This window comes from Atractosteus spatula, chromosome 3 (genome assembly GCF_055471065.1).
Source record: "Atractosteus spatula isolate fAtrSpa1 chromosome 3, fAtrSpa1.hap1, whole genome shotgun sequence".
NCBI lineage: Eukaryota > Metazoa > Chordata > Actinopteri > Semionotiformes > Lepisosteidae > Atractosteus > Atractosteus spatula.
The window spans coordinates 71703485-71727138 of record NC_142708.1 but is presented as its reverse complement, the minus strand read 5'-3'; the positions used below and the strand labels follow the sequence as shown (position 1 = coordinate 71727138).

The window sequence follows — 23654 nt, the reverse complement described above, 5'->3', positions numbered from 1 at the left end:
TCCATCTCTCACCTGCCCTCATTCTCTCCTCTCAAATGTGTCAGTGTATACCCTCTCTCCTCTCTCTCTACAGAGTAACCCTCTCCTCTCAAAGTCAAATTCAACCAGTCTTAGTCACAAATTACAGTGCTGCTAAAGCATATACAATCAATATAACATCTACATACATGTATAATCCAAATACATCCTAGGACATTTACATACAACACATAGAGCATTATTGACAGACACGCTCACTGTTCCTCAGGCTGTGACAGGAGATCACGTACTGGGCTGCCAGTTCAACTGGGTTCCCTCCTCCCTCTCTCAGTAGGATTGGGACCTGTTATGATTCTGGCAGGTGTGGAAACTCTGGGATTAGATTTGTAAATTTAGGGTAGAATGTTTCTCTAATCGCAGAGTATCTGTCACAGTGCAGTAGGAAGTGCACCTCTGTCTCTATTTCTCCCCGCTGGCAGTGGGAGCACAGCCTGTCCTCTCTGGGCAGCCAGGTCTGCCTGTGTCGCCCAGTTTCTATGGCCAGGCTGTGGTCACTGAGCCTGTACTTCGTCATGGTCTGTTTCTCCTTGCTGTTTGGTCAAATATTCAGATAACGTGTATTGTCTGTTAGGGATCTGTAGCATTCCAGTTATGTGTTGTGTTGTGTTGTGTTTGTGTGTGCGTCCCAGTGGTAGTGTATTTTGGTTTGTTCTATGAAATGGTTCATTTTGATTTGTGTTTTTGTTGCTGTGCTGTCCTGAAGCTGATTGGTGTCAGTGAGCCTCAGGACCATCTGGCTGAGGGGGCTCTTCTCTGGGCTCAGCTCTTGGCTCAGTAGGGCTTCATGGTGGTACAAATTCTATTCACTGTTTCTCAGGTATACCCAACATTTGATTACTCTCTTTTGTATGCTGATAAGTTCCTCTGTGCACGTGTTGTTAGGTGTTTCTCTCTGCACATGGAGAATGTTTTTACAGAACCCTGTATGCAGAGTTTCTGTGGGGTGTTTGTCCCATTGAGTGTACTCCTGGTCTGTGAGGGGACCCCACACTTCACTGCTGTATAGAGCAATGGGTTGGATTACACCTTCAAATATTCATAGCCAAATATTTATGAGATTTGTGGGGGGGTTGATATTGTAGAGCCTCCTTCTAATGGCATAGAAAGCTCTGTGTGCCTTCTCCTTCAGTGACTTTACTGCCAGGTTGAAACTGATTGTCAGTCCAAGCTATGTGTAGTTGGCTGTGTGTCCCAATGTGTTGTTGTTGAGTGTGAATTTGTACCTGTTTCCCTGAGATCTGGCTCTCTTCTGGAAAACCATAACTCTGGTCTTGTCCAGATTGACTGTCAGCATCCAGGACTGACAGGACTGCTCCAGCAGGGCCAGGCTCTGCTGCAGCCCCTGTTCTGGGTCCAGATGGGCTGGCAGTACCCCAGTCTGACAGTATGGCTCCAGTAGTGTCCTGTGGGCAACAGCAGCATCAGGTCATCAGCGGAGAGAAGGAACTTTATCTCTGTGTCATGTGGTGTGAGACCAGGCGGTGCAGAGTGTTCCAGCATCTTTCCCCTCCCTCTCAATGAAGGATAAGTTGCCCGTCTCCCTGTCTGTTCTATTGCAGTGATCAATGAGCCACTGGCTGGGAGCTCAGCCATCAATCCTCCGCGCTGACCAATGCAGTGTCACTGACAGCAGGCCCCGGACAGGCAGAGCAAGGGCAGGGGGCAGCACTGGCGCACCTGCAGCTCCACGAAGGCCACGGGCCGGCGCTCCTTTCTCGGCCACGGTCAGAGAGGCGGCACGTCCTGCTCTCGGGAGAGGCAGCTCACCTGGGCTGTGAGCTCAAAGCACCTGTGATACTCCCACTGGCGCACCTAGACTGGATCTCACTGCTGCGCACTGGGAGTCTGACTGGGAACACTGGCACACCTACACTGGATCGCACTGTTGGTACTGGGAGTCTGGAAACACTGGCACACCTAGACTGGATCTCACTGCTGCGCACTGGGAGTCTGGAAACACTGGCACACCTAGACTGGATCTCACTGCTGCGCACTGGGAATCTGACTGGGAACACTGGCACACCTAGACTGGATCTCACTGCTGCGCACTGGGAGTCTGACTGGGAACACTGGCACACCTACACTGGATCGCACTGTTGGTACTGGGAGTCTGGAAACACTGGCACACCTAGACTGGATCTCACTGCTGCGCACTGGGAGTCTGGAAACACTGGCACACCTAGACTGGATCACACTGCTGCACACTGGGAGTCTCACTGGAAACACTGGCACACCTACACTGGATCTAACTGTTGGTACTGGGAGTCTGGAAACACTGGCACACCTAGACTGGATCACACTGCTGCGCACTGGGAGTCTGGAAACACTGGCACACCTAGACTGGATCACACTGCTGCGCACTGGGAGTCTGGAAACACTGGCACACCTAGACTGGATCGCACTGCTGCGCACTGGGAGTCTGGGACACTGGCACACCCACACTGGATCGCACTGCTGCACACTGGGAGTCTCACTGGAAACACTGGCGCACCTAGACTGGATCACACTGCTGCACACTGGGAGTCTGACTGGGAACACTGGCACACCTAGACTGGATCTAACTGTTGGTACTGGGAGTCTGGAAACACTGGCACACCTAGACTGGATCGCACTGCTGCGCACTGGGAGTCTGACTGGGAACACTGGCACACCTAGACTGGATCTAACTGTTGGTACTGGGAGTCTGGAAACACTGGCACACCTAGACTGGATCGCACTGCTGCGCACTGGGAGTCTGACTGGGAACACTGGCACACCTACACTGGATCGGATTGTTGGTACTGGGAGCCTGGAAACACTGGCACACCTAGACTGGATCGCACTGCTGCACACTGGGAGTCTCACTGGAAACACTGGCGCATCTAGACTGGATCACACTGCTGCACACTGGGAGTCTGACTGGGAACACTGGCACACCTAGACTGGATCACACTGCTGCGCACTGGGAGTCTGACTGGGAACACTGGCACACCTAGACTGGATCACACTGCTGCGCACTGGGAGTCTGACTGGGAACACTGGCACACCTAAACTGGATCACACTGCTATGTACTGGGAGTCTGACACTGTGACCAAATCACATTGAGAAACCAAGGTGACAGTTCAGTAAAACCTGGAGGAAACAGGTGCTGTGCAACGGGACTGTGATACAGTGTTTACAGAGCTTCCAGCCACCTGTGAATCCTGCCTGGGTCCCGAAGCACTTCTCAACAAGAGAGAGAGCCACAGAAAAAACTAGCACCCGGATGAGAAGAGAGGGAAAATTCATTGGCATTAAATCACATTTATTTACCTTATCCCTCCACCCTCCCCTCCCCTCTCTGGGAGGAAGACAAGCAGATTAAGGAGATGATGGATTCTCCTTCTCTCTCTCGCTCCCCTCAATCCATCACTTTAATGGCAGTAATCGTTCCAAGGTCCAAGGATAAACAGAGTGCCCATCCATCTCGCTAATAACAACAGTCAGAGGAAGTAATGGCACACCCTCCCCAGTCTCATCTCAACTCTCAGGAGGATGGGAGAGAGAGGAGGAGTAAGAGTGCAAGACAGTGAAAGAGGAGATGAAGAGGAAGAAAGAGAAGAGGGAGAGAGGGAGGGAGAAGAGGGATAGGAGTGGAGGGACTTATCTACATGATTTCAGAAATGCAAACTAAAATATTTAAGAAACTTGCAGAGGTGCAAACCAGCACATTCATGTCAAAAACATACGAGGGACACATCTGACTGCTTCTGTCATCTGTCTCAAATTTCAAACACGGGGATCAGAGTTCAGTGATCCCCCAGGTGAGCTCTTGGCCATGTGCAGTGTCCAGGGCAGGACACACCAGTCAGACACAACCACTGACACCACTTGCAACTGGTTCTCTTCGGTAGACATTTCTTTGCACAACTGGCCTTTCCTTCCACGCTTGTATTTTTATAAATACGCCCTTGGTAAACTTAAAGAGGAGCATTAAAGGCTGGGATACAAAATGTGATGATATTTGCGGTTCAGACCAAAGAACCTGGTGTCAAGTCCTAACACAAGCACAGCACAGGTACATCACAGACTGCCACTACAGACTGCCACTGCACAGACACTGTCACTGTACAGACAACTACCACCATACAGACTGTCACCATAGTCACTGAACAAACACTGTCACAACACAGACTGTCACTGCACACTCTCACTATACAGACTGTCACTACAGACTGCCACTGTACAGACACTACAGACTGCCACTGTACAGACACTGTCACAACTCAGACAACTACCACCATACAGACTGTCACCAGTCACTGAACAAACACTGTCACAACACAGACTGTCACAACAGACTGTCATTGCACACTCTCACTGTACAATCACTGTACACTGTACAGACACAGTCACTACACAGACTGTCACTATACAGACAACTACCACCATACAGAATGCCACTGTGTACCGTCACTGTACAGACACTGTCACTACACAGACTGCCACTGTGTACCGTCGCTGTACAGACACTGTCACTACACAGACTGCCACTGTGTACTGTCACTGTACAGACACAGTCACTACACAGACTGCCACTGTGTACCGTCACTGTACAGACACAGTCACTACACAGACTGTCACTATACAGACAACTACCACCATACAGACTGTCACTATACAGACAACTACCACCATACAGACTGCCACTGTGTACCGTCACTGTACAGACACTGTCACTACACAGACTGCCACTGTGTACCGTCGCTGTACAGACACTGTCACTACACAGACTGCCACTGTGTACTGTCACTGTACAGACACAGTCACTACACAGACTGCCACTGTGTACCGTCACTGTACAGACACAGTCACTACACAGACTGTCACTATACAGACAACTACCACCATACAGACTGCCACTGTGTACCGTCACTGTACAGACACTGTCACTACACAGACTGCCACTGTGTACTGTCACTGTACAGACACAGTCACTACACAGACTGCCACTGTGTACTGTCACTGTACAGACACTGTCACTACACAGACTGTCAGTTCACAGCACATAACATTGCTTCTTGGTTTAGTACTTTTTTTTTTTACTTTCGGGCGCAGTTAAGGCATCGTGGTCCAGTAAAATAAATAATAATAATAATAATAATAATAGAACAATGCTGAGATTATGCTAGTATTCAGATAGCCTGGAGTAGGAAAGCGGGATTGATGTTAATAATTACTCTCCTTCAGTATGCAGGAGATAGGGAGGGCGGGATATTAATCATCATCATTATTACTATGACTTAGCCAGTCTGCGGCCGGACAGCTGTCCCACGGAGGTGACGACAGAGGAGCGATGTCGCCCCGGGCCGCGCCGCCGTGCGGCACTGTCAGTGTCAGTGTCGGGGGAGGGAGAGGTCCGCACGCGCGGCGAGAGACGGGGACGCCGAGTGTGTGTGTGTGTATGTGTGCGCGCGCTGAAGAGACCCCCCCGCCGCAGGTCTTCAAAGCTCATCGCTCATTTCGCAGTGACAGATTCCACCCCCGTCGCCTGCTCGTGTTGATGGACAGCGGGAGCGGCCAAAAGGCACGCCGACATCACTCCGCTCCAGCGAGGGGAGGAAGAGTCCCGGTCAGCCCCGGACCAGCGCCCGGCCCCGCCCGACACCGAGCACCGCCCGAACCGGACCGAGCCGCAGCTCGGGCCGAGGGGGAGAAGGGGGCACTTCCCCGCCGATCCGACTGTTCCTCCGCGCACACAGGATGAACACAGCCGGGCGACAACAGCGGCAATAAGCAGAATTCTTCTTCTTCTGGTTATTATTATTAATCTCGGGTGGGAATGGTTCCGGCTATGGGCACCACCGGACGCGCTGGTCAGGGGGAAACGCGGCTGCTCTGGAGGCGCTATTAGATTCCTCTCGTTTACAGGACTATCTCGCCCGCCCGTGAGCGGACCCCGCTGTACCGAGCTGTTGTGGCCGCCGTTTTCCACATTTCCGCCCAGGATCGCTGCGAGCGGCACCGGGACCGCCGTCTCGGCTCGCCTATCCGGACACAGGCACCCGGAGCCCGGAGCGCTGGACTGCGGCTCCGCCGTGTCGTCCGTCCGCCGGGCAGCCGGCTGCACTCGCGTTGATGGAGAGCAGGGTAGGTCCCCCGTCTCTCGGCGCCGCGGCCACGGTGAATTCGTCTTCTGTCCTTTCCTCTCAGCCTACACGTTAACGCGCGATGCTAGTGGAGGTTCCCGGCTCATCCTTGAATTTTTCTGTTTTTTTTTGGGGGGGGGGAGGTCTGGCCGGTTCTGACTCTTTCGCTTTCCCCTCGTCTCTCTGACCGACTCGGACCTCACGCCGCGGCCGAGCCCAGCAGGAGAGCGCCGAGTGCCGGCGTGCGGGAGGAGCAGTCCCCGAGCCCGGCCGCGGTACCGGTCCGGCAGAGCCCGGGTCCCGACCCGGACACAGGGCTGGCCCGCTTGAAGCCGCCCGCTGACAAGTTAGCCAGCACGTACCTGTATATAGGTCACGGATTAATTCTAATAAACATCATCAGAATAACAAGGAGACGCGAACTTGCAGTGCCGATAGCGGTATAACACATTGTGAGCAATATCGCGCTGCTTCTTGAAATTAAAATGAATCACCGTCATTTATCTACGACTAATAAGATGGCTGGTACTGCCCTAGATGTCGAGGTCAGGTTCTGGGGGGGTGTGATTCTCGGTGGGGGATTTGGCCGAATTTAGGGTCCCCGTCACTGACACGCGCAGGGAAATTCCACGGAGAGCGTGGGGGAAACGCGGGGAGGGGAGGGAGCGAGAGACGGACTCGGTATGTAGGTCAACTTTTTTGCTACAGTGAATCCGCGGCGCTCGGCTTGTCGCCCGTCTGCGGGCTGGCGCTGTAAACAGATACTCCAATTAACGCTCTAATTGCGCTCTGCGCGGGCACAGCTGATCCAGCTGGGAGCCTGCTGCTCCCGCTCGGGCAGCCAGCTGGAGAGTTAGGGGTCACCGTTCCTACCGGGGTACGTCTACCGCCGTTGCTGGTACCGCTCAGACTAGGACAGAGAGGCAAACTGGGGGAAAGTCGGGCTCCTACGCCGGAGAGTCCGCCCCTGGGAGCCCGGGTCTCTGCGCGGTCCGGTCCGGTCGGGCAGCCGCTTCTGTCAGAAACTCGTTAACGCAGCCCAGCGTGCGCCCGCACACACTCGCTGTGCCGTCTTATGGGGGATCGATCAGAACACGGATTTGTGTTTTTCCCCTGATTGAACATCAGCCGATGGCAATACAGCTTTAATGAGCGCTGCTGCTGGCATTAATTGATTGATTGATTGTAGCGGACTGCTAATTGCGCGAAAGCTTCTGGAGACCCCCCGGGCGATGAAGAAAAAGAGTGGCTTGAGCTTGTGTGTGTGTGTGATGACCCGGGGGCTCCGGGGACAGCGGTCTGCGTCCACAAGGCGTTTGGCACCCGTTCCTGTCGGCCGTCAGCGCCGCACCCACTCGCGAAGCGAAGGGAGAACCGCTGCGCGCGCACGTCACCCACGCGTGGCCGCTCCACACCCGGCGGCAGAGCCCTAACTTTCCTGTGCGCGTCATCCCCAACACCAGCTGCAATGCAACTAGCGCTGGCAGCTACAGTCACCAACTTCGGCACCGCGCTTCTCGCACTGCGCCTGCGAGACCGGTCCCCACGGGGCGCTTTAGGGCACTCTGCAGACGCACAGCCGAAAACGGAGTCGAAGCAGCCGCGTGAGAAGAGGAGTTTACAGCAGCCGGGCGTGTCCGTGTAGCGCCTGTCCATCCTCCCCCCTCCTGTGGGGAGAGCGATCAAGAGTTCCTGTCTGGGAGCCGTGTACCACACGACCGACTCCAGCACCAGCTCTGGAATAAAACTCTGCTGTCCGGGATCGATCTATTGCGAGACCAGTTCTGTCATTATAGACTCTTTCTCTCTATATACAGTATACTTCACAATCTCTGTCCTGAGATCTGTTCTGCTGGTATAGACTCTCTTGCTATGTGTGAGTGCTGTCAGTGTGTGTTAGTCTGTGTGGGTGTGCAGTGTGTGTGCTGTCAGTCTGTGTCGGGGTGCAGTGCACATCAGTGTGTAGTGTAGTGTTGAACACTGTGAGTCTGTGTCGGGGTGCAGTGCACATCAGTGTGTAGTGTAGTGTTGAACACTGTGAGTCTGTGTCAGGGTGCAGTGCACATCAGTGTGTAGTGTAGTGTTGAACACTGTGAGTCTGTGTCAGGGTGCAGTGCACATCAGTGTGTAGTGTAGTGTTGAACACTGTGAGTCTGTGTCAGGGTGCAGTGCACATCAGTGTGTAGTGTAGTGTTGAACACTGTGAGTCTGTCAGGGTGCAGTGCACATCAGTGTGTAGTGTAGTGTTGAACACTGTGAGTCTGTGTCAGGGTGCAGTGCACATCAGTGTGTAGTGTAGTGTTGAACACTGTGAGTCTGTGTCGGGGTGCAGTGCACATCAGTGTGTAGTGTAGTGTTGAACACTGTGAGTCTGTGTCGGGGTGCAGTGCACATCAGTGTGTAGTGTAGTGTTGAACACTGTGAGTCTGTGTCGGGGTGCAGTGCACATCAGTGTGTAGTGTAGTGTTGAACACTGTGAGTCTGTGTCGGGGTGCAGTGCACATCAGTGTGTAGTGTAGTGTTGAACACTGTGAGTCTGTGTCGGGGTGCAGTGCACATCAGTGTGTAGTGTAGTGTTGAACACTGTGAGTCTGTGTCGGCGTGCAGTGCACATCAGTGTGTAGTGTAGTGTTGAACACTGTGAGTCTGTGTCGGGGTGCAGTGCACATCAGTGTGTAGTGTAGTGTTGAACACTGTGAGTCTGTCAGGGTGCAGTGCACATCAGTGTGTAGTGTAGTGTTGAACACTGTGAGTCTGTGTCAGGGTGCAGTGCACATCAGTGTGTAGTGTAGTGTTGAACACTGTGAGTCTGTGTCAGGGTGCAGTGCACATCAGTGTGTAGTGTAGTGTTGAACACTGTGAGTCTGTCAGGGTGCAGTGCACATCAGTGTGTAGTGTAGTGTTGAACACTGTGAGTCTGTGTCGGGGTGCAGTGCACATCAGTGTGTAGTGTAGTGTTGAACACTGTGAGTCTGTGTCGGGGTGCAGTGCACATCAGTGTGTAGTGTAGTGTTGAACACTGTGAGTCTGTGTCGGGGTGCAGTGCACATCAGTGTGTAGTGTAGTGTTGAACACTGAGTCTGTGTCGGGGTGCAGTGCACATCAGTGTGTAGTGTAGTGTTGAACACTGTGAGTCTGTGTCGGGGTGCAGTGCACATCAGTGTGTAGTGTAGTGTTGAACACTGTGAGTCTGTGTCGGGGTGCAGTGCACATCAGTGTGTAGTGTAGTGTTGAACACTGTGAGTCTGTGTCGGGGTGCAGTGCACATCAGTGTGTAGTGTAGTGTTGAACACTGTGAGTGTGTCGGGGTGCAGTGCACATCAGTGTGTAGTGTAGTGTTGAACACTGTGAGTCTGTCAGGGTGCAGTGCACATCAGTGTGTAGTGTAGTGTTGAACACTGTGAGTCTGTGTCGGGGTGCAGTGCACATCAGTGTGTAGTGTAGTGTTGAACACTGTGAGTCTGTCAGGGTGCAGTGCACATCAGTGTGTAGTGTAGTGTTGAACACTGTGAGTCTGTGTCAGGGTGCAGTGCACATCAGTGTGTAGTGTAGTGTTGAACACTGTGAGTCTGTCAGGGTGCAGTGCACATCAGTGTGTAGTGTAGTGTTGAACACTGTGAGTCTGTGTCAGGGTGCAGTGCACATCAGTGTGTAGTGTAGTGTTGAACACTGTGAGTCTGTGTCAGGGTGCAGTGCACATCAGTGTGTAGTGTAGTGTTGAACACTGTGAGTCTGTGTCGGGGTGCAGTGCACATCAGTGTGTAGTGTAGTGTTGAACACTGTGAGTCTGTCAGGGTGCAGTGCACATCAGTGTGTAGTGTAGTGTTGAACACTGAGTCTGTGTCAGGGTGCAGTGCACATCAGTGTGTAGTGTAGTGTTGAACACTGTGAGTCTGTGTCAGGGTGCAGTGCACATCAGTGTGTAGTGTAGTGTTGAACACTGTGAGTCTGTGTCAGGGTGCAGTGCACATCAGTGTGTAGTGTAGTGTTGAACACTGTGAGTCTGTGTCGGGGTGCAGTGCACATCAGTGTGTAGTGTAGTGTTGAACACTGTGAGTCTGTGTCGGGGTGCAGTGCACATCAGTGTGTAGTGTAGTGTTGAACACTGTGAGTCTGTGTCGGGGTGCAGTGCACATCAGTGTGTAGTGTAGTGTTGAACACTGTGAGTCTGTGTCGGGGTGCAGTGCACATCAGTGTGTAGTGTAGTGTTGAACACTGTGAGTCTGTGTCGGGGTGCAGTGCACATCAGTGTGTAGTGTAGTGTTGAACACTGAGTCTGTGTCGGGGTGCAGTGCACATCAGTGTGTAGTGTAGTGTTGAACACTGTGAGTCTGTCAGGGTGCAGTGCACATCAGTGTGTAGTGTAGTGTTGAACACTGTGAGTCTGTGTCAGGGTGCAGTGCACATCAGTGTGTAGTGTAGTGTTGAACACTGTGAGTCTGTGTCGGGGTGCAGTGCACATCAGTGTGTAGTGTAGTGTTGAACACTGTGAGTCTGTGTCGGGGTGCAGTGCACATCAGTGTGTAGTGTAGTGTTGAACACTGTGAGTCTGTGTCAGGGTGCAGTGCACATCAGTGTGTAGTGTAGTGTTGAACACTGTGAGTCTGTCAGGGTGCAGTGCACATCAGTGTGTAGTGTAGTGTTGAACACTGTGAGTCTGTGTCAGGGTGCAGTGCACATCAGTGTGTAGTGTAGTGTTGAACACTGTGAGTCTGTGTCGGGGTGCAGTGCACATCAGTGTGTAGTGTAGTGTTGAACACTGTGAGTCTGTGTCGGGGTGCAGTGCACATCAGTGTGTAGTGTAGTGTTGAACACTGTGAGTCTGTGTCGGGGTGCAGTGCACATCAGTGTGTAGTGTAGTGTTGAACACTGTGAGTCTGTCAGGGTGCAGTGCACATCAGTGTGTAGTGTAGTGTTGAACACTGTGAGTCTGTGTCAGGGTGTAGTGCACATCAGTGTGTAGTGTAGTGTTGAACACTGTGAGTCTGTGTCGGGGTGCAGTGCACATCAGTGTGTAGTGTAGTGTTGAACACTGTGAGTCTGTGTCGGGGTGCAGTGCACATCAGTGTGTAGTGTAGTGTTGAACACTGTGAGTCTGTGTCGGGGTGCAGTGCACATCAGTGTGTAGTGTAGTGTTGAACACTGTGAGTCTGTCAGGGTGCAGTGCACATCAGTGTGTAGTGTAGTGTTGAACACTGTGAGTCTGCGTCAGGGTGCAGTGCACATCAGTGTGTAGTGTAGTGTTGAACACTGTGAGTCTGCGTCAGGGTGCAGTGCACATCAGTGTGTAGTGTAGTGTTGAACACTGTGAGTCTGTGTCAGGGTGCAGTGCACATCAGTGTGTAGTGTAGTGTTGAACACTGTGAGTCTGTCAGGGTGCAGTGCACATCAGTGTGTAGTGTAGTGTTGAACACTGTGAGTCTGTGTCGGGGTGCAGTGCACATCAGTGTGTAGTGTAGTGTTGAACACTGTGAGTCTGTCAGGGTGCAGTGCACATCAGTGTGTAGTGTAGTGTTGAACACTGTGAGTCTGTGTCAGGGTGTGCAGGATATGTTTGTGCTCACAGGCTGCTGTGGTGTCTTGTACAATATCAGTGAGCTGGTGGAAGGAGGGGGGTTGAAATGCACATCAAAGAGAGCTGGAGTTGAAACAAATTAATGAGGAGGAGAGACACTTACTACAGCTAACGGTCCTCCCACACACGGCTCTGTCAGAACTGCCTCTCTCCTTCTCTCTTTAATGTTGTCTTCCCCCACATCTCACTTGCAGTCTCCCTCTCCCAATTTCCTGGTTTTGTCCTCCCAGCTTCTTGCAGTTTCATATAGCAGTGTTCAGTCAGGGTGCGGACTGACCCCAGTGTGTCCGTCTCTCTCGGTGCGGTGTCAGGGTGCGGACTGACCCCCGTGTGTCTGTCTCTCTCGGTGCGGTGTCAGGGTGCGGACTGACCCCAGTGTGTCCGTCTCTCTCGGTGCGGTGTCAGGGTGTGGACTGACCCCAGTGTGTCCGTCTCTCTCGGTGCGGTGTCAGGGTGCGGACTGACCCCAGTGTGTCCGTCTCTCTCGGTGCGGTGTCAGGGTGCGGACTGATCCCAGTGTGTCCGTCTCTCTCGGTGCGGTGTCAGGGTGCGGACTGACCCAGTGTGTCCGTCTCTCTCGGTGCGGTGTCAGGGTGCGGACTGACCCAGTGTGTCCGTCTCTCTCGGTGCGGTGTCAGGGTGCGGACTGACCCAGTGTGTCCGTCTCTCTCGGTGCGGTGTCAGGGTGTGACTGACCCCAGTGTGTCCGTCTCTCTCGGTGCGGTGTCAGGGTGTGACTGACCCCAGTGTGTCCGTCTCTCTCGGTGCGGTGTCAGGGTGCGGACTGACCCCAGTGTGTCCGTCTCTCTCGGTGCGGTGTCAGGGTGCGGACTGACCCCCGTGTGTCCGTCTCTCTCGGTGCGGTGTCAGGGTGCGGACTGACCCCAGTGTGTCCGTCTCTCTCGGTGCGGTGTCAGGGTGCGGACTGATCCCAGTGTGTCCGTCTCTCTCGGTGCGGTGTCAGGGTGCGGACTGACCCAGTGTGTCCGTCTCTCTCGGTGCGGTGTCAGGGTGCGGACTGACCCAGTGTGTCCGTCTCTCTCGGTGCGGTGTCAGGGTGCGGACTGATCCCAGTGTGTCCGTCTCTCTCGGTGCGGTGTCAGGGTGCGGACTGACCCAGTGTGTCCGTCTCTCTCGGTGCGGTGTCAGGGTGCGGACTGACCCAGTGTGTCCGTCTCTCTCGGTGCGGTGTCAGGGTGTGACTGACCCCAGTGTGTCCGTCTCTCTCGGTGCGGTGTCAGGGTGCGGACTGACCCCAGTGTGTCTGTCTCTCTCGGTGCGGTGTCAGGGTGTGGACTGACCCCAGTGTGTCTGTCTCTCTCGGTGCGGTGTCAGGGTGTGGACTGACCCCCGTGTGTCTGCCTCTCTTGGTGCGGTGTCAGGGTGTGCATTAACCCCTGACCCCTGACCCCTGTGTGTCCTTCTCTCTCAGTATGAGGATGTGCTGCAGTACCCCTCAGTGGAGACAGCATGTGGAGGGGGGTTCAGCGACGTTATGACCATCCGCCCAATCGCTCCCCCACTGAGCCAGACTCCCCCCTACGCCTCTCACCGGGGGGGCGATGGGCTCAAACACCACAAGGACCAGATTTATGGGTAAGTGTCGTATGGCCTCGTCGGTGTGCTAATTCACAGGTGCACTGCCAGCACTGCGACTGTGTTAGAGCTGTATTTGTATGTGTCCCCACAGACACCCGCTGTTCCCACTGCTGGCGCTGGTGTTCGAGAAGTGTGAACTGGCCACCTGCTCACCCCGCGAGCCAGCCGCCCTGACCTCACACAGCGACGTCTGCTCCTCTGACTCCTTCAACGAGGACATTGCTGCATTCGCCAAACAGGTCCTGGGCAGTGAGGCAGTGAGGCAGTGAGGCAGTGAGACAGTGAGACAGTGAGACAGTGAGACAGTGAGAGAGGTGCACTGATGCACTGAAGCCCTGACATACTCATGTTGCTGGTATATTAAGGCACACTGACAACTGAATGCACTGAATCACATACTGGTGCCCAATACACGGTAACACTCAAGACTACCAACCAACAGCCACAGTGATGGACTGAACACTGACACACTATTATACTGACTCAACACTCCACTAACCAATAGCCACAGTGATGTACAGACACTGATACATTGCTAAATTAACAACTCTACCAACCAACAGCCACAGTGATGGACTGAACACTGATACACTATCATACTGACTCAACACTCCACTAACCAACAGCCACAGTGATGAACCGACACACTGACTCAAGACTCCATCAACCACTGCCCCGACTTTTAATTACTGTTGCTGATATTATTGTTTTTCTGTTTCAGATCCGCTCAGAAAAGCCTCTGTTTTCTTCCAACCCAGAACTGGACAACCTGGTATGACGGACAGACCTCACTGATGCATTAACTCTTCTGCTCTGTCTAACCCTTTGTTAGCTGTGAGGTCAGAATGAAGACACCCTGCTGCTGCCTTCGCAGTGGGTAACCCGACTGAGCCCCTACATTGAGAAACGCAATATGACAATTATTCCGCACAGTAATCCTGACTCCCTGACTTCCTCTAGGAGTCTCTGGAGGATTTTTAGACTGGGGAGAGAATTTGCCCACCCAGCAGCACAGAATGCAGGCACTGCTGCAGAGTAGCGAGAGACTGGGATTTGATTTGTTATGAGTTTGTTACCAGTCACTAAGCAGGCAGAGGGCAGGTCAGGAAAGAGGAATATCAGAATATCCCTGTGCTTCCATCTCTCCTCCCTGTCTCCTGCAGATGATACAAGCCATACAGGTGCTGCGGTTTCACCTGCTGGAGCTGGAGAAGGTGAGTGAGAACTGGTCACAGTAAAGGCAGCCTGGCAATGGGCTGTGTCCATTTATTAACAGTGTGCGTATAGACCCCTCTCTCTCGGCACAGTGTGCGTATAGACCCCTCTCTCTCGGTACAGTGTGTGTATAGACCCCTCTCTCTCGGTACAGTGTGTGTATAGACCCCTTTCTCTCGGTACAGTGTGTGTATAGACCCCTCTCTCTCGGCACAGTGTGTGTATAGCCCCCCTCATTCTGGATACAGTTGTGTGTAAAGACCCCTTTCTGTCCTGGTACAGGGGGTGTATAGACCCCTCTCTCTCAGTACAGTATATAGACCCCTCTCTCTCAGTACAGTGTGTGTATGGACCCCTCTCTCTCAGTACAGTATATAGATTCCTCTATCTCAGTACAGTGTGTGTGTGTATGGACCTCTCTCTCTCAGTACAGTATATAGATTCCTCTATCTCAGTACAGCGTGTGTGTAGACCCCTCTCTCTCAGTACAGAATATATACTCCTCTCTCTCAGTACAGTGTGTGTATGGACCCCTCTCTCTCAGTACAGTGTGTGTATGGACCCCTCTCTCTCTGTACAGTGTGTGTGTGGACCCCTCTCTCTCTGTACAGTGTGTGTATTAACCAAACTCTCTCTCCACCACCACGTGTTTTTCTGTCAGGTTCATGACCTGTGTGACAACTTCTGCCACCGCTACATCACCTGTCTGAAAGGGAAGATGCCCACAGACCTGGTGCTTGATGACCGGGAGGGCGGCTCCAAGTCGGACCTGGAGGACTTCGCTGGTTCCTGCACCAGTCTGTCAGACCAGGTGAGTCATGTCAGCACAGCGCCCCGAGGAAGAGGTGCTGGTGCAGGTGGGTGACCTGTCTCTCTCTCACTCCGCAGAACGCTTCGTGGCTCCGGGACCCAGAGGATTGCGTGTCGACCCCCTCAGGGACACCAGGACCCTCATCCTGTGGCCTCCCCTCCCACAGCACTGACAACTGCAGTGACAACGGTACAGAGGGGCAGTTCATACTGGACACACAGCTAGACCGACACACTGACAACTCATCTCCTGAAACACACACACATTATCATAACGCCATACTGATACAATGACAGATATAGACATACTGACTTACTAACACATGCTGATGTACTATCCAAACAATTGCTATCTAGGAGAAGATGGGAAATGGACATATTTTGCCCGTCTATACTGTCTATTTGTTTGTCTCTTGCTACTATCTGCATATCTTTTATGCCTGTGAGCCTGCGCTGCCTGCGTGCCTGCGCTGTCTGTGAGCCTGCGTGCCTGCGCTGTCTGTGAGCCTGCGTGCCTGCGCTGTCTGTGAGCCTGCGTGCCTGCGCTGTCTGTGAGCCTGCGCTGTCTGTGAGCCTGCGCTGTCTGTGAGCCTGCGCTGTCTGTGAGCCTGCGTGCCTGTGAGCCTGCGTGCCTGTGAGCCTGCGTGCCTGTGAGCCTGCGTGCCTGTGAGCCTGCGCTGTCTGTGAGCCTGCGTGCCTGCGCTGTCTGTGAGCCTGCGTGCCTGCGCTGTCTGTGAGCCTGCGCTGTCTGTGAGCCTGCGCTGTCTGTGAGCCTGCGCTGTCTGTGAGCCTGCGCTGTCTGTGAGCCTGCGCTGTCTGCGAGCCTGCGTGCCTGCGAGCCTGCGTGCCTGCGCTGTCTGCGTGCCTGCGTGCCTGCGAGCCTGCGTGCCTGCGCTGTCTGCGAGCCTGCGTGCCTGCGCTGTCTGCGAGCCTGCGTGCCTGCGAGCCTGCGTGCCTGCGAGCCTGCGCCGTCTGTGAGCCTGCGTGCCTGCGCTGCCTGCGAGCCTGCGTGCCTGCGCTGTCTGTGAGCCTGCGCTGCCTGTGAGCCTGCGTGCCTGCGCTGCCTGCGAGCCTGCGCTGTCTGTACTGCGAGCCTGTGCTGTCTGCACTGTCTGTTTGCACTGCTGCAAAGGCACTGATGCATTGTCTGTGTCTGCCCTGTGTGTCTGTACTGTCTGTATGTCCGATATCATCACCTACTGCATTCCAGGTGACCTCCTAGACACCAGCGTTGCATCTCCCAGCACAGGGGAAGAGGACGAGACAGACAGAGAGAAGAAAAACAACAAGAAACGAGGGATCTTCCCCAAAGTAGCAACAAACATCATGAGGGCCTGGCTCTTCCAGCACCTGTCTGTAAGAACCCGAGCAGAGTGGAGTGGTGCAGGCAGGCAGGAGGACAGGGAGAGGAGCTGGGGAGTGGGGGGAGAGAGGGAAGAACAGGCAGGAGGACAGGGAGAGGAGCTGGGGAGTGGGGGGAGAGAGGGAAGAACAGGCAGGAGGACAGGGAGAGGAGCTGGGGAGTGGGGGGAGAGAGGGAAGAGCAGGCAGGAGGACAGGGAGAGGAGCTGGGGAGTGAGGGGAGAGAGGGAAGAGCAGGCAGGAGGGAGGGAGGGAGACAGAGCAGTTATTCTCTGTGGCTAGTTAGCTAAAGGTCTGTTAATGAGCGAATGGTAATTACCGGCTAATTGAAGCGGCTCTAACGACATTCTCACACAACAAAGAGAGATTACTTCCACACAATTAACCGCCTCATCGCAGAGGAAGAGGGGTGGGATAAGGAGAGAGGGGTAGAGATGCGAGGTGCAGACAGGAAGAGGAAAAGAGCCAGATCACTCCGCAAAACAAACAGCACCAGCTCATCCACAGGGACTCGCGTCCCGGGCCCTCATGAGACCAGACACCCTGCGGAGGGACTATAGACACTGTAAACATACAGACCTGACTGACCAGAGAGGACAGACTCAGTGACCACAGCCTGGCCATAGACACTGGACACAGACAGACCTGGGTGTCCAGAGAGGACAGGCTCGGTGACCACAGCCTGGCCATAGACACTGGACACAGACAGACCTGGCTGTCCAGAGAGGACAGGCTCAGTGACCACAGCCTGGCCATAGACACTGGACACAGGCGGACCTGGCCTGTGCTGCCGCTGCCAGCAGGGAGAATAAGAGACAGAGACACACTTTCTGCTGCCCTATAAAAACACTCAAGTATTAGACAAAACATTCCTCCTCAAACTCATCACGGTTGCAAGAATCAGAACAGGAAACAATCCTACTGGGGGGAGATGCAGGAATCTACAACCTGAAAAGAGGAGAAAGAAATGTGCTTTGCGCCGAGTGACCCGGCTCCGTTTGTCCTCTCTCAGCACCCGTACCCCTCGGAGGAGCAGAAGAAGCAGCTAGCCCAGGACACCGGCCTCACCATCCTGCAGGTCAACAACTGGTCAGTCCAAACTCTATTCAGCAGCGGTCAGTAAGAAAGGCCATTCCATGATCTCTCTCCCCATCCAACTTCACAGCCTTGCAGCAACAGCTCTTTCACCATCCTACAGCCCAGCCCCTAGCCAGTCTGATCAATGATCAATAGATCAGCCTTCCCAGACTCGCTGCCCCTCTCTTGCTCTCCTGCCTGTGCCTCCGCCCGGCCAGTCTATTCAGTACCTGAGACTTGCCCAGGCCCTCCTTCTCCGTCACTGGCTCCCATGCGGATTCTTGATCCAGGTCTTCCTTCCTCTCCCCCAGGTTCATCAACGCCAGGCGCAGGATAGTGCAGCCCATGATAGACCAGTCCAACCGCTCAGGTGTGTGCCATCCCGTCGCCCTGCCTCGCGGCCAGGGCAGTGTGTGTGGCGTGTGTGTGTCGACCCCTCGGTTTCACTCGCTGTCGAGTCATAGGACAGTGGCAGCCCCCCCCATCCTCCTCCTGTATCGCAGCGCTCTGCGTGATGACCATGCGACCTCCTCGTTTGACGTGGTGTCTGTCTCCCCCTGCAGGTCAGGGCGCTCCCTACAGCCCCGAGGGTGCGGGCATGGCGGGTTATGGCCTGGAGGGGACCACACACCTGGGCATCAGGACAGCCGGTGAGAGGAGGAGGGAGAGGGAGAGGGGAGGAGGGGTGCAGGGAGTTCGAGGAAGGAGAGAGGAGAGGAGTGGGAGGCAGAGGGAAGGAGAAATCGGGGGATAGATTAGTGGAGAGAGGAAGAGCAGCCATTCATCTGCAGTGCTCATTAATCACCCCTCTCCCTCTCTCTCCAGCTCTCCAGGGAGTGACGGGTCTGCCCACAGATTACCCCAGGGGAGTCCTGCCCCAGCCAGGATACCCTTCGCCTGCCCACCTGCCCCCTCACACCACCCCCTCGCTGCGACACCCCTCTCCACTGGCCCCCTACCCTCCTCCTCACCCTGCCATGCTGCTGCACACTGCACCCAGCTCTGCAACTCCGCCAGACCCCCTCCTTGGAGCACAGGCAATGGACATCCACGCCCACTGATACAGAGACATGTGGACACAATCACACTGACACACTGAGGCACTGGACACCTACTGATACAGATGTGACACAATCACGCTGACACACTGAGGCACTGGACACCTGCTGATACAGACGTGACACAATCACACTGACACACTGAGGCACTGGACACCAACTGATACAGAGACATGTGGACACAATCACACTGACACACTGAGGCACTGGACACCTACTGATACAGATGTGACACAATCACACTGACACACTGAGGCACTGGCCACCTACTGATACAGATGTGACACAATCACACTGAGGCACTGGACACCAACTGATACAGAGACATGTGGACACAATCACACTGACACACTGAGGCACTGGACACCTGCTGATACAGACGTGACACAATCACACTGAGGCACTGGACACCCACTGACACAGAGACATGTGGACACAATCACACTGACACACTGAGGCACTGGACACCCACTGACACAGAGACATGTGGACACAATCACACTGACACACTGAGGCACTGGACACCCACTGATACAGAGACATGGACAAAATCACACTGACACACTGAGGCACTGGACACCCACTGATACAGAGGTGACACAATCACACTGAGGCACTGGACACCCACTGATACAGAGACATGTGGACACAATCACATCGATACAGAGACGTGGACAAAATCACACTGACACACTGAGGCACTGGACACCCACAGATACAGACGTGACACAATCACACTGAGGCACTGGACACCCACTGATACAGACGTGACACAATCACACTGATACACTGAGGCACTGGACACCCACTGATACAGAGACAGGTGGACACAATCACACTGACACACTGAGACGCTGGACACCCACTGATACAGTGACATGTGGACACAATCACACTGACACACTGAGGCACTGGACACCCACTGATACAGAGACATGGACAAAATCACACTGACACACTGAGGCACTGGACACCCACTGATACAGAGGTGACACAATCACACTGAGGCACTGGACACCCACTGATACAGAGACATGTGGACACAATCACACTGATACAGAGACATGTGGACAAAATACCACTGACACACTGAGGCACTGGACACCCACAGATACAGACGTGACACAATCACACTGAGGCACTGGACACCCACTGATACAGACGTGACACAATCACACTGACACACTGAGGCACTGGACACCCACTGATACAGAGACATGTGGACACAATCACACTGACACACTGAGGTACTGGACACCCACTGATACAGACGTGACACAATCACACTGAGGCACTGGACACCCACTGATACAGAGACGTGGACAAAATCACACTGACACACTGAGGCACTGGACACCCACTGATACAGAGACATGTGGCCACAATCACACTGACACACTGAGGCACTGGACACCTACTGATACAGATGTGACACAATCACACTGACACACTGAGGCACTGGACACCTGCTGATACAGACGTGACACAATCACACTGAGGCACTGGACACCCACTGATACAGAGACATGTGGACACAATCACACTGATACACTGACACACTGAACACCCACTGATAGAGACATGTGGCCACAATCACACCGACACAGTGATAGAGAGACATGTGGACATGGTCACCGGTCCACTGGGGCATGAGTACGTGAACATGCAGATGTACTGAGATTCCAGCATGCTGCGCAGACTGCTCATGCTCTGCGTCCCTGCCTTCTTGCTCTTTAGTCTCTTCATCAGGTCCCAAGGTGTCCAGCTGTTTCACGAGCACAGCCCCTGAAACACACCGTGTTCACCCCATCAGTGGAATCTGCCACTGGGCGCTGCGGTGACCTGTCTCCAGAATTACTCACATCGGAGAAGCGTCCCACGCGACTGGCTCGCTTTGACAGCACGGGGCATGTCGCCAAGGACAGGTGGGCCATGCATCCGAAGAGCCCCTGGCACTGATCTGAAGCCTGGGGCTCACTCTTCCCACAATGCAGAGCAGGACCCTGCAGGAAGTGGACAGGGGAGTGCGACACAGCATATGGAAGCACGGCGTGTGGATCCAATCCTGAAGACCGAGCAGAGCACCACCTGCTGGCCCAGCAACACCACTGCACCTGCTCTGCCGTTTCCCCAAGCCCCGCCCTCACTTGTCCCACAGCAGGGAGGAGCACATGGCTGCCGCACAGCTCTTAGATCCAGCCCAGGTTTTACCAGGTGCAGGCTCTGGTAATAGGCCAGGAATCGGAGCCAGATACGCCAAGATTGTCACCTTGCAGGCTGGGTGATGTCAAGATAAAAGAAAAGTTCAGTTTACAAAAGTTTTATTTTCGCTTGCTACTTTTCAAAAACAGAAGAGCTCGGAAATGACCTTGGCAAAATCGTCAGCCTTTAAAGTCCACTGTTAAAATCCGCCCTTTCACACCTGCTGTCACTGGCACGGCTGGAGAGAGGGGAGACAGTTAGAGGAGTGTTCTTCTGACGGGGGTCCTTATTCCATGGCAGTTCTCTTGCAGCAGGGGAAGGAAACTGTTCGGCACTTGCGGCTCGGTGGAAACGGAAAACAGAGCAGCACAGAGCCGGACGGGCCCTGAGGGACAGGCCCAACAGATCGCAACAGCAGCTTCACAGCCCACCAGCGTGCCGAAGGAGAGAGGGGCTCCAGCCGGTCCTGCTTGCACACTCAGTTGCTCCCTCTTCCACAGTCTTATCCTACCACATCCTGCAGGGACTCAGACACCTGCCACTCTCTGTGTAAAGAAGTGCCTCCTGGTTTCAGTCCCTCTTAATTTCCTCTTGTGCCCTGAGGTCATAGTTTCGTTGTTGAACTTGTGCTCTGCTGCATTGGCTTACCAGTAATAACCTTTCAGGATTTTTAATACGTGATTCCTAAACACCTATGGCATTGCTTTAAGACTGGATAAATATTTCAAATTAAATTACAACATGGTACAGGTCAGTGCTTAAACATAATTCTTTCAGAGGTGTCTCTGAGCCCTGGGCCTCTTTACAGCTAAACCACTACACAACTGCACACTTAGCTACTGTACAGCAGCACAACCCTACCACGGCACTGTTACACACCTACACAATGCAACTCCAACACAACTAATCACCTGCACAGCTTCACAGGCCACTGTACATGTACACAATAGAACCACTAGTTACAGTTACACTGGTGTAGAATTCCACAAGTACAAACTTCACAGCTACACACACGCACGCACGCACGCACGCACGCACGCACGCACGCACGCACGCACGCACGCACACCAGCACATCCGCTGAAGCACTACACAGCTGCACAGTCCTGCTGCTCCTCTGCACCAGTACGTGGGGCCCCTCAGCCTCTTGGTCCCTGGTGAAGAGAAGACTTCCACGGTTCAGGGACGACCCTCGCAGAGGGGCTGGGCTGAGCTGCTGCTGCCATTACTGGGTTCTCTTGTTTTTATGATAAAGAACTTATTTGAAGATGAATAAGAATAAAATCCCTTCTTTTTCAAATGCAGTGTGCTCATCCTTGGTGAGTGGGGGTTGTTAAAACTATGTGACATGTTTAGGTCTACCCCTCTTTTCCTCCTCAGTGTTTCTGTCTCTCCTCCCCATCTCTCCCTCTTCTGCTTTCTTCCCTCTGCTACTGTAGGTTTCTGCATCAGTGTCTCCAAAAGTCTCTTCTTCCCTCTGTTTCATCCCATCCCTCACTCTCATGCCTTTCTCCCTCTCCTACTGTCCCCTCCTCTTTCTCCAGCTCTCCCCGGTCTGCCTCTGTTGTCCCTCTCTAGACATCTCCCTCCATTCTTCCTCCTCTCTCCTCTCATTTGCTCTCTCCCTCTCCCATTCCCCCACCACCTGCGTCTCTGCAGCCTTTCCTGTTCCTGTCTCCCACCTCACTTCCTCAACGCCTGCGGACCACTCCTGCTATCCTCTCTCCATCTCTTCCTCTACCCCATCTCTCCCTCTATATCATCTCTCTTGCTATCCTCTCTCCCTCTATATCCTCTCTCCCATCTCATCTCTCCTGCTATCCTCTCTCCCTCTATAATCATCTCTCCTGCTACCCTCTCTCCCATCTCTATTATCATCTCCCGCTAGCCTCTCTCCCATCTCATCTCTCCTGCTATCCTCTCCCCATCCTTCCTGCCAGAAAAACTCTTCTCCTCTCAGCAGCTGTCTTGCCTCCACGCCCCAAACTACAGTGTGACTCAGTACAAAGTTCAAATTCAAGCTAAAGCCTTTAATCATGTCAAACATGAATTCAAACACTTTTGTTCCCCCCCCTCTCTCCATGAGTGATGCATATGGCCTCAGGCAAGGGTCAGGGGTCGAGAGGAAGCGGCCTAGTTTCATGACCCCAGGGCGATGACCCTCAGATAAGGAATGATCCCTGCTTCCTGTCAGCATATGTCTGTCCATATGCCTGGCAGTCACAGGCTCTGTGTGCTAATGTTGCTGTTGAATAAGGCATCTGACATATCATTATTCACATTTGCCTGTAATGTCTTGCCAAAAAATTATTTAAACCTTTCTGAAAATATAAACAGACCTGTGGCCTGATAGGGGCTATAAACATCCATCCATTTTCCATCCACTTTATCCAATACAGGGTTGTGGGGTTTCCTGGCAAGCAAGGGGCGCACGGCCAATCCAGCCTGGATGGGACGCCAGTCCATCACAGGACACACACACACACACACACACACACACACACACACACACACACACACACACACACACACACACACACACACCAGGGCCAGTTTACCCAGAAGTCAATTAATCTACCTACAGGCACCTGAAGAAGGCTCCACAGCTGA

The 23654-nt window shown here is 53.6% G+C and overlaps 1 protein-coding gene across 3 annotated transcripts; it reads left to right on the top strand.

The window, feature by feature from the left end:
* Positions 1–5596: 5596 nt before the first annotated feature.
* On the top strand, positions 5597–22344 carry meis3 (myeloid ecotropic viral integration site 3). 3 transcript variants are annotated; one of them, XM_088912216.1, is made up of 13 exons: positions 5597–5814; positions 5930–6148; positions 13155–13318; positions 13413–13560; positions 14043–14093; positions 14485–14535; positions 15198–15347; positions 15425–15536; positions 16557–16702; positions 17721–17797; positions 18097–18155; positions 18349–18435; positions 18611–22344. In XM_088912216.1, exons 2-13 carry the CDS (start codon positions 6137–6139, stop codon positions 18844–18846), a joined length of 1293 nt encoding a protein of 430 aa, XP_088768342.1. In that variant the 5' UTR covers positions 5597–5814; positions 5930–6136; the 3' UTR covers positions 18847–22344. The 3 variants fall into 3 exon arrangements, with proteins under 3 accessions (XP_088768342.1, XP_088768345.1, XP_088768344.1); XM_088912219.1 differs by lacking the exon at positions 16557–16702 and having other exon boundaries at positions 5597–6148; XM_088912218.1 differs by lacking the exon at positions 17721–17797 and having other exon boundaries at positions 5597–6148.
* The last annotated feature ends 1310 nt before the right edge of the window (positions 22345–23654 follow it).